The 11,857-nt window shown below is 39.7% G+C and overlaps 1 protein-coding gene across 31 annotated transcripts in view; it reads right to left on the minus strand.

The window, feature by feature from the left end:
• Window positions 1-8,677, minus strand: part of PTPN13 (protein tyrosine phosphatase non-receptor type 13) — a 209,702-nt gene extending 201,025 nt beyond the window's left edge. For 30 of the 31 annotated variants that reach the window (XM_081581525.1, XM_081581496.1, XM_081581480.1 and 27 more), the window contains exon 1: window positions 8,216-8,677. Coding sequence is in view for 1 of the 31 variants with exons in the window: in XM_081581273.1 (XP_081437399.1) it covers window positions 7,218-7,296 (79 nt within the window). In the remaining 30 variants the exon portion in view is untranslated. Of the gene's footprint in view, window positions 1-7,217; window positions 7,297-8,215 lie in introns of those variants that run through there. The other variant, XM_081581273.1, reaches the window with a different exon arrangement.
• Window positions 8,678-11,857: the final 3,180 nt, after the last annotated feature.

Here is an 11,857-nt window from a genome sequence, read left to right on the forward strand (position 1 = left end):
TGACGAGCCATAGCTTTTATATCCCTAGGGGTCCTGGAATCAATCCCCTGGAGAACAGTAAGGGACAACTGTATATGTTATTATCTTGGAGATTCATAAGATATATTAGAATATTAAAGGGTCTAAAAGTGCACACAGTAATAGGATAAATGTATAAATACATTAACAGGATAAATACTTACTCAAGAATTTTATGTTAGGTTACAAAATGCTTACTCCTAAGGGTATAACAACATGTTGTTCAGTCGCTAAGTTGTGCCCAACTCTGTGACTCCATGGATTGCAGCGATATCTCTGTTTGTGGGACTGTGAACAATTTACATATCTTGAGAGTGTTAACTTTCAAAATAGACACTTTGGGAGAATAGATACCTTTGCCTTCAAACACAGTATTATCAGAGACATTTCTGGGACTCTCCTTGCTGGACTTTCCTATAGCTCAGATGGTAAAGAATCTGCCTGCAATACAGGAGACCCAGATTCGATCCCTGGGTCAGGAAGATCCCCTGGAGAAGAAAACGGCAATCCACTCCAGTATTCCTGCCCAGAGAATCTCACGGACTGAGGAGCCTGGCGGGCTCCAGTCCATGGGGTCACAGAGAGCCGGACATGACTAAGTGACTAACACACACGTTATCAGAGACATTTCTGGGACTCTCTAATCATGTTTACAGTCTCATTTTAAAAATTGCTCCTTTTACTTTATAATCATTTTCCAATTTAATTGAAATCAGTAAACCCTCCTTAATCATTCACCTTACTAGAATATGAATGTATTACTTAATTGAATCAAATCTGTTCTCAAAGAAGAGATATGCCACATGATCTAAAAAGTAATTCCCAAACAGGAGATATAGGATTCTAAAAGTGAGTAGTTCACAGACTTCCATGGTGGTCCAGTGATTAGGACTCTGTGCTTTCACTTGCATGGCCCAAGTTCAATCCCTGGTCACGACACTAAGATCTCACAAGCTACAAGGCATGGCAAAAAAAAAAAAAAGAGTAGTTTGAAGAGAATGACATTTATTTTCTCAAGTTCCACGAAGTGTGTGAAAGTTAGGCACAGGTAACACCTATCAAGTCTAAGTAATGAGTGGAAGAAACAGAAATATGTAACCCAAGGAACGAGCAGGGCCATGAACTTTGAAACAAAAAAACACATTTAAGTTCATATAGCACCTTTACCCAATGTTTAAAAAAAAAAAACTGTTATAAATAAAATGTAAGTATATCAAAAATAATAATCTAATATTTATTAAATACCTAGTATGCATTAGGTAAGAACCCCATGGAACCTGCTGCGTTGCAGCCCATGAGGTTGTAGAGTCGGACACGACTTAGCGACTGAACAACAACATGCATTAGGCACCGCTTTGTTGCTTTACATGTTTTAATGAATTAATCATTTAATCCTTACCACAAACCTATAAAAGAGGCTTAGCTATAATCCTTATTTTGTAAATGGGAAAAAAGCGAAAATTTGCACAAGGCCATGGAGCCTATATATCAGAGACAGAAATTAAAACCCAGGCAGCTTGGCTCCAGAGTCCATGGTCGAAATTCTGTGCTATAATCTCTCTAAATCAGAGGAATGGTCAACACCATGCACAGCTGCATCTAAAAACAATTCATGTCTATTCAAATCAATACCCAGATGTTTGTAAGCTTTTCACATATCATTTCATTTTTATCTTCACAACTCTTCTGTGTCAATACATCCTGTCAACATTCTGGTTTACTTGGCATGATCTCAGATGTTTAAATATATGTGGGCACAGACTATTCTATTTATCTGCTGCCTTGGAAATGTGACCTCTGTGTATCACCAGTGGCTAGCAGAGTGTCTGGCAGAGGCACCTACTGAACTTAATGTACTTAATGTACACTTACTGTACTCAATGTATACTTACTGAATACAGAACAACTAAAAAGGGAGCAGGTCATTACAATAAGGTTATCACTCCAGATTCATCACTGTTGCTATTAGAAAAACACTCAACTGGCTTGGTCCATCAACAGTGATTCTTTAAAATCCTGTTAGGTGGAAGAACAGTATCATCTATTTTTAAATTAAACCTCAGGACCTCAATACAACCTTAAAATACCTTTGAATTTAGACAAAGTCTTTAAGCATAAACAGAAAGATTTAGATGAATTCTTGTTTAAAAAAATAGAGCTCTGCTTTGTCTTTAGTTACACAAGTATATTTGATCACATTAATATATTTTCTTTTATTTAAAAACTGAAAATTTCCATTAAATTTTAATAATGGAAAACAATACAGCCTAGATTTCTAAGTGTAAGAATTATATAACAATGAACACTGAAGTATGTGTTGACTTGAATTATAACTGAAATAGCATTACTTCCATGTATCAAGAAATAACACATATCCTACTTATTATTTATTTTTATATACCTCCAAGCACTGCCAGAATTTCAAAGTTTTGATTGAACTCAATTGAATGGTATATAACCACAAAACAGTTTTAGATAGTTTACATTTGATAATCAAATATTCCTAAATTATATTTATATTTTTCAATTTTATCAGTTTTTTTAATCTAAAATGTTTTTATTTTTTTAAACTCAAGTATAGCTGATCAGTTTTTTTTAAAATGAAACATCTATTTCAGCTTTCATGAAGTACAGCTACAAGGATACATTTTAGCTTTTGTAAATTTTCATATAGTATCTAGAAAATTGATATATGTTACATCTGAATCATTGTCTGAAGTTCATTCCTTCACTTCTAGAAACTAGCCATAAGAGTAAAATCAAAATAGACTGCGTGAGGAAAGACTTTAATCAATACTGCATTCAAATAATCCTATGAAATTATACCTCAAAGTCAAGAATATGAAAGACTCTGAGGGAATAAATTTATCATTCAAAACCTTACGATAAGGGAAACTCCTAGATCAAAATACTGATTATTTCTTCACTTCAACACTATATATTCCAGAGAGGTATTTGACTACACTAAGACCTAAAATAAACAATCCCTTAATAGTTTAAATATTTATTTTAGAAATTACATTTTTCTAGAAAAAGTGCCTAAAACCCTAAGCCAATAAGGAAAATTGACTTTTTTGGGGGGGGTCGGGGAATGCAGCTGAGATGAACTACATGTACAGTTTCCTCTAAGTTGTGCCTCAGTAGATAACCAGTGACAAATACCACTGAAACTGATGACGTAGTGTTAGCTTTCAAACATCTCAAACTGTTTAGGGACCTCGTTTTTGTTAAAGGGGATGCTTTCTTGTGGGAAGAAAAAGTCTCTCGTGCATGTTCCTGTTAAAACTAAAGATGATTTTCTGTTGGAAAATTAAATCATATCATATGACAACTAAGAGACTTCATCTGCAAAAGAAAAAAAAAGAACCTCCTCCAGAAAGAAAAACCTCGAATCAAATTCCAGCACTTAGGCTGAATTGATGAATTTCTCTGTTTCCTGAAACTGTTTAGATTCAGAGCATACTGATATAAATGACACACATAAGGACACTCAAGTTCCTCTTCTCAGTTAACTTGGAGAAAGAAAACCTCACAACTAGGTACAAGAAACTGAAGAAAGAGGAAATATAAGCATGAAAAATGTGGTATTTCTCCTTAAAAAAACTATCAAAAATAATACTATTATACTTTCGATTATAAATCTGACAGAAAAGACTATATATATGTCACATATATCTCATTTCAAAGGAGAAATTGGAATATAAATTTTAAAATCTCTAGGTAATACAGAACTTTCTGTGGTGACAGAAATGTTCCACAGCCGAGCTGTTCGATACAGCGGCTACTAGCTAAAAGTAGCTACTGAGCCCTTAAAATTTGGTTAGTGAGGAGAGGGAGTTTAGGATTAGCAGATGCAAACTATTATAGGATGGATAAACAACAAGGAATGATACCTAATATTTGTGATAAACCATAATGGGAAAAAAATGAAAAATATATATACAACTGAGTCACTCCGCTGTACAGCAGAAACTAAACACAACATTGTAAATCAACTATACCTCAATAAAATGGTTTAAAAAAATTGTTCAGTGAAATGAGGAACTGAACTTTAAATGATACCTAATTAATTTAAATTTAACATGTGCAGCTTTAAGGAACTGGAGGGAAATATTTATACCTTACATTCTGATTCAAATAGTAAAAAGCCTGTAGATGGGTATATACACAGAGACGTAAGTTTATTTTCTTTAAAATTCTTGTGATTTATGTAGAGGAAAGTACATAATGTAACAATATTGGTGCTACATTTGTGAGAATCGAATTTTCTATGCTAACCTTCTAGAGAGGACTAGAATATTGGTTCACAAGTTGGCTCCACGTTGTAATTTCTTAGGGAGCTTCCAAAAATATGTATGTCTGGGTCTTAACCCCCAAGATTCTAGTTTAATTGGTCTGAATTGAGTCCTGGGCATTAAGATTTTTAAAAGCCACTCAGGTGATTCTTTCATGCAGCCAGAGTATCACTAAACTAGAAAGAAAATAAGCAACTGTTGATTAAGCACAGATGCTGTATACAACCAAAGACATTTCTTTGCTGGTAGGCAAGATGGCCTTTCGGCAACCCAGATTCAAGTTCACCCTGAGGACTATGGTGAGTTACATGTTCTAAACATTCAGGAATAATTTGGGTGTACCATCATAAGTTTTTGCTATTATTGAATGTTATTCAAATATGTAAAAGAGATTAAAAAAGGAGGAAATAAACTACTGTCAATTTGCACTTGCCACTTTTATATATATTATTAACTTCATTCTCAAAATACTATGAGAGGTAGGTATTATTAAATTACAGATGTTGAAAATAAAGATAAAGATGTTCCCTAGGATTTGGACACATGCTTCTCAAACAGTAGAGTCCACATTCTTTACACTACAGCACAATTCTCTCTGAGGAAGTCTGTTTCAATCAATTCTCATACTGGAATCAAAGAAAGAAAAATAAGGTAAAAGTAGGATTCAGTGGTGAAGCACAGGCTAAGGCAAACATCCTTCAACAGGTGCTTAAACCAGTTCCTGTATTTCCTAAGCAAACCCTGGGGAAAAAAACATGTTCATCTGTGGTTCAAATCTCCACCAGCCTCTGCACGAGACCATACAGGAGTTGTTGTCCTTCTACCTTAAGAAGTTAAATAATTGGTCTCCTACTGCCTCACAAGCTATTACCTACTGTCATCCAGACTTCGTACAGGCTGCGTAGTCACAGGGCCTGACACTAATCAGGAATAAGACAGGGGTTTTCATTTTGCCCCCTAGACTCACAGGATTACTGGAACTCTTCCTCACAGAGCAGTTTACAGACCAGTTTTTTGTTTTCTTTTAACTTTTTATTTTGTATTGGAGTATAGCCGATGAACAATGTTGTGACAGTTTCAGGTGGAAAGCAAAGGGACTCAGCCATACAAATACATGTATCCATTCTCCCCCAAACTCCCCTCCTATCCAGGCTGCCACATAACATTGAGCAGAATTCCCTGTGCTACACAGTAGAACCATGTTGGTTATCCATTTTAAATATAACATGTGTACATGTCCATCCCAAACTCCCTAACCACCCCTTCCCCCATCCATCCCCCTGCAAATTCGTCCTCTAAGTCGGTTGATTACAGACCACAGTTTTGATGTGATATATCTACAGTGAGTCTGTCCATGGGATTTCCTGGGCAACAACAAACAAATTTACACTGACTGTGTAACTTTTAATTTAACTTAGACCATTTACTGTTCTATAATGATTTGCTCATTAAAAGCTTTTTAAATGCAGTTCCTGGGTTGTTCTTAAGTTTCAAATTAAAAAAAGCTGTCAGCAGAAAAAATGGGAAAAAGTGCAAGAGACCCTCACCCTTCCCCATCAGCACTAATTCTTCAGTCCTGAGACCCGATATCCTTTCTCCTTTTTCAGGCCCCAGCCTTGTAAAGAGACATCAACTCAAATGAGTCACACTTGGTTACATCAGAAGCCTGACAGGAGAAAACCTTCAACTCACTCTTCTAATTCATGGTACAGACTTCTACCAAGCATATTCCAAAATAAGAAAATGCTGACAGGAGTTAACTCCTAGATGCACAGGCTTGAGGTATGACAGTGTTTCCTTTAGATTTCAATGGTATTAATTACAACTTAGTTGCACCACAAAAGTGTTTTGTAGTTTATTTAAAAATTACAAACTCTTGTCCAAAAAAATAAAAAGGAAGCAGCAGCAGCAGCTTACCCCAGTAATCCCTTTCTCTAGTAAGCCTGGGCTGGGCCATAAGATGAGCTGAAAAACTACATACTCAACTGATACAGGAGAAGTTACAATGTTCCTCATCCCATCCTTGACCTACTAAAGTAGACTAAAGCAAGGATTTGACCTGTTCTTCTTAATTAAAAAAAAAAGCAAACATAAATTCCATTCATTTCAAGACTGATACCTATCATTTACTGAAAACAACTGATTAGCTAATTCTCACATTCAGTTTTCATTTGAGGCATACCTCCAGAAAAAATAATGTAGGTTTTAAAACTTTTGATCCCATCATAGTTTCAAAGTCTATCCTTGCAACTGACACTGGTTTTTATGGTTTGCGTATGTGTGTTACTTGTGACATGAAAAGGTATTTATAAATGTTTTTAAATGCTGGTAATCACTCTCCTAAAAATAAGTGGGCTTCTCATGCAAGTAAAAGTTTTGGTGGAACAAATGTTAATCCAAGACAAACTACATAAGAGCTGAAAAATAAGTTCTTGTAAAAGTGAAACACGCTACAAATTAGTTCCTTTTCTTAATAACTAACCTAGATGTTTTTTCCATTTAATTCCTGCTTCCATTCTGCCATCTCCCCCACACATACTCCCACAAAGCCTCCAGAACATCCAAGTTAGAACACAAAGTTATTATGAAAAAGGTAAACTAAACTTAAAACTGGATCGTAAAGCAGTCCATTCGCCTCTGTACGAATTTACTGAATCAATACATACAAGAACTTACTGATGCTGATGATAATAACACAAGAAATAATTTGTATCATAGCACAACACAAGCGTGCAATGAGCATGAAGCAAGTTTTCACGTTGACCCTGCCAACCCAGTCATCAAGAATTTGGGAAAATACCAAGGCTTGTTTCATAATGCAATAACTTCTTTCCTCTCCCCCGTCCCCTCAATCCTCTAGTAACCTCTGTAGTTCTAAATTTTAAAATCGTTTTAATTAGTTACCCGCGCCCTTCAACCCACAGATCAGGTGTCCTACATTTTGTTTAGGTCTCCGCCTTGAAAACAAACCCGATTGCCCCATTTTCTGAGAGGTAAACTCAGCTCCAGGAAGCTCCCTATGAAGTCACCGCGTTTGTTGTTTCAAAGATGCAATTAAACGAAAATGACACAGGCTGTCGAACAGATGAGCTGCCCGAGTGCGTGGAGGAGTCGATCATCTCTGTGTAAGGCCAGCGAAAACTGTATCGCTGTAAATCTATTTTAGTGGTAACATTTCTCCCAGTTCCTCCTTCTCCAATGTACTCACAATACAGGGAAATTAAACTTCGTAAAAACTTTCTTGCCTCTACCAAACTTTAGCTTCCCAGCTTTCAGTACTACAGCATCTTGCAATGAGCAAAGGCGGCGGGGGGGGGGGGGGGGGGCGGAGGGGGAGGGGTGGTTAACTCCAGAACGCAGAGAAGAGCAATAAAAGTGCTTGCATCAGGCAGTGTCCGTCCCTCTGCTCTCTATTCCCCATCACCCCACCCCCTCTTCTTCGAACCCTCACATATACACATTCTTCTGGGCGGCCTCTAACCACACCATGTCCACAATCATTTACAGAAATGAGAAAGACTCCGGGAGCCCTTCCCTCAGCACGCACAGAGCTGGAGTAGGACGATGCGGGTCATGTCACTCTCCACTGCCCCACCATCTCTTGACTCATCCCCTCTGGGGTTTAATTCCCAAGGCTCCGACTTTCCTCCGCCGAGAAGGCGGATCTACCTAATTCACAATCAAACAGCATCTCATCCTTCCCCGCCCCCGGCCCCCCAGGTCCCAGTCATCCCACCCCCACCCTAACACAACCAAAGAAAAGTTCCTTCCACCAGGGCCACAGAGAGGTTGATTTTAAGGAGCTGGCGCAAAAAAAAAAAAAAAACAGGAGGAAGAGAGAGCGCGGCGCACTTTGTTTGGCACTTTGCACCCCTCCAGCCCAGGGCAGCGCGCGTCCTTACCCGCTCGTCCGGAGACCCGGTCCGGCTACTGGCGCGCGGGGCAAGGGCAGCGGGGACGCGGCGTCGGGGCGGGCCGCGGGCAGCCGCCGCGGGCGCCGAGAGCCACCACCTCCTCTTCCCCAAGCGGCTGCGGGCGTGGGCCGAAGAAGCTGGAGAAGGAGCCTGGGGAGGGGGAGAAGAGAAGCAGCATCTCCTCCTCCTCCACGCCTCCGAAACGCCGCTCCGGCGGCGACCCCGGGCGACCGCCAGAGCCTGGAGCGCTCTCGCACCCTCGGCTGCCCCGCGCGCCTCCAAGGGCTTCCCCAAACCCTGCGGAGCGGGGCCGCTCAACTCCGGCCGCCGGCTCCGAGCGCTGCTGAGATACGCCTGAGGCAGACCGGGAAGCCGGGGAGCGCCGCTCTCCCGCCAAGACGGTCTCTCGGGGCGGTAATCCCGGTGTGTCACCCTCGCCGCGCCGCGACTGCGGGAGCTCCCGGCTCCCTCTCGGGCTCCACCTCTGGCTCCGCCCCAGTCCCTGTCAATCAACCCTCCTCGGTCTCCTGGAGCCCCGCGGATCCCCGACCTCGCCGTCCCCTCGACCTCATTGGCCCGACGGCCCCTCCGCCCCGCCCCCTCCCTAGAGACGAGGTCGCCGGGGAGACCGGCGCCCAGGTTCCTATGACAACCGGTGCCTTGGGCCTGGCTTTTCGCGAACTTCTGGCTTGCCAGAAGCTCAGGTTGATGGCCCCGCAGGAAAAGTTCCTAGCCTCTCCGGGGTGGACTCCTAGTTTCAGGCCAAGTTGAAAATGCCGCCGACCGCCCCCACACTTCCAACTTTGGAAACAGAACTTTATGGCCTTGGGGAATGCGAGGGAGAATGGAAAAATGCCCTACGCTTCCTCTGTGAATCTAAATAAACCCCTCCCCCCCTTTTTGCCCTCTCCTGTCTCCAGCCTTGTTTCCATATTCTCACCGGGCGGATTTGGGCTTTGAAAGGGTGAGGAGAAGAATGCGAGAAAGAGCCGGGCTGTGCCAGTTCCCTGCAGCAATATTGCAACTTGGAAATGGCGGGGTCGACGAAAACTGCTCGGTGAGTTTTCCCACAGTTGTAAAGTGATCTTCAGAGATGCGCTGGAACACTTGGTCAATCCCAGATGCCTTCAGGAAAACTCACATTCGCATCTTTTTGAAAAAAATAAATAAATAAAGTATGTAAAATCTTGTTATTTTCCTTCTGAAGTTCAGATAATCCCAAAGTTAAAAAAAAAAAAAAGTAAAAAGTTTGACATAATGGAATAAAATAAAGACATCCATTTTTCTATATAACTACATGTTACAGCTTGGTAAAAGTATGTCCTAGCAGCTATGATCCTCCTGAAAGCTAAAAGATTTGGGTGTCCACAATTTAACCAGGAAGTCTTACTGAATTAATGAGCAAAGGATATCTCATCAGTTGAGTTTCAAAAGTTTGGGTTTACTCTCAGAAGTATAAGGTAAACCTGGTACAATTGGACCTGAAGGTTAAGTTATTCTTGGACTCCTGGTGTTAAGCCCTAGATGAATCTGAACTTGGCTGGTTCCAAAATGGAGAGATCTGAAGCAAAATAAGAGCTGCAATCTTTAGGCTCCTTAGCCCCTGAGGCTGCTGTACATGTATGATGAATGAGGGAATTAATAATAATGATTTACCTTTGGCGAGCACTTGCGTTTTCATTATCTCATTTACTAAATGAATAACTGTGATGGATGTATTCAGTCAAATATGCCTTGAAAATGTGGGCTGAATGTGATTACAGCACTAAACACAATAGAAAATGCACAGCAGAATTTTAAGATAAAGACCCTGCCCTCAAAGAGATAAACGCAAAGCCTAAGAAAGAAAACTAGCATTCTTGAAACAATTTGAGATTATAGCCAGAATGTGCAGCCAGACACTGAGTGCAGTACAGCAGTCAACGAGAGCAAGTCTGTGGCATGTAGAATGGGCTGGATTAGTCAGACTAAGGAGGAAAGGAATTTAAGTTGGACTTGGAAGGGTAGGGAGTGGGATGAAGGAAGCAAAGATGAGGAAAGACATTTATTTGAAGGAAAAATGTAAAACCAAAATGCAACAGCAGGAATAGAGTGGTGAAAGTAAATAACAATGAGAAGATGAGGCCAGTTGACCTAGAGACAGAAATGAAGGATTGGAGCAATTCCTTAGACCTTCCCTCATTTTCTGAAACAGGAGGTTTTTAAATGTTCTGGTTTAAGTATGGGTTGGGAAGGTAGAGTGGGAGAGGTCGTTTTGTGAGAATAAAAGCTTTCATGGAACATCTGCCTCTGTTTTGCCACTGAAAGAAAAGTTCATGCATTTATTAGAAAGAAAAGCAGTATCCATAATACTTGGAATAACTTAGGCATTCATGTCAGAAAGAAGGTATAAAGAGTATGGTTTGGAAATTTTCACAAAAGTAGTTAGAAAAAGTAAAGTGTTGTGAGTTTGTATGTGTGTGTGCATTAAGGCCTTTTCAGGTGGTTGCCCTCTAGGCTTTTTCCCAGTGATCCTTGTGTTTTATAAGAGCTGAACGGCTGGTTTTAAAATAAATGACTGTGATACCAGAACCTGATAGAGTACACAAAAGAGAAATCTATAGTTTAATCTCCTTTTTGGAGATATAATGTAAAATTAAAGTACAATATTAACAGTAGAACTATATTATGAATGTATGCCAAAGTTAAGAATTATGCCAAGTATGTAAGAATGATTCTGTAATAGAAAACTTATTTATATAGTTGACTGTATTAAGTCAAAGGAGAGAAACTGTGTGCTTTAACTGATACTGAAAAGGATTTTGTAAAATCCAGCATCCTTTCTTAATAGACAGTTTTGAAGAATGTATATTTTACATCAAAGTCAGAAACTTGCTGAATAATGAACCACTATGCTAATTCCTGCTGGAGTCAGGAGCAAGGCCAAGAATGCCCACCATCAGTCCATGTAAGGAAATGATAGGCAATGAAATTAGATATGGAATGTACTTAGTCACTCAGTTGTGAATGACTCTTTCCAACCCTTTGGACTATAGTCCACCAAGCTCTTCAGTCCATGGGGTTTTTTCAAGCAAGAATACTGGAGTGGGTTGCCATTTTCTTCCTCCAGGGGATCTTCCTGGCCTAGGGATCTAATACGAGTCTTCTGTGTCTCCTACAAGGCAGGTAGATTCTTTATCCACTGGTGTGGAATAGAAACAAGAAATTAAACACTGAAAATGTTAGGATTGTCATTTGTGTGCATATTATATGCAAACTCTAAGGACTAATAGAAGAACTTTCAGAAGCAATAAAAGATGAGTTAGAGTAACATTTTACTTTTTGATGGACAAAGCCAAGAAGTGGTACAAGTTACGGTCATCCTAATACAGATGGAAATTTTGAGAGTGCACTCTGTTTCTTTACATCCTCATCATTAAACTTTCTCGAACTTTGCCAATCTAATAGATACAAAATGCTATCACATTACATCTGTACTTTCGATTCTCTTATGAGCATCTTTTTGTATGTCTACAAGGCAGTCTGTTTTCTGTTAACAAAAATATTATCCCATATTTTCTTCTAGAACTTTTATAGCCTTCACAGTTTATTCTTTGATCCATATAAAATTTATTTTGATGGTAGTAGTAA

Source organism: Giraffa tippelskirchi, chromosome 1 (assembly GCF_054371585.1).
Source record: "Giraffa tippelskirchi isolate mGirTip1 chromosome 1, T2T-mGirTip1v1.2.pri, whole genome shotgun sequence".
NCBI classification, from domain to species: domain Eukaryota; kingdom Metazoa; phylum Chordata; class Mammalia; order Artiodactyla; family Giraffidae; genus Giraffa; species Giraffa tippelskirchi.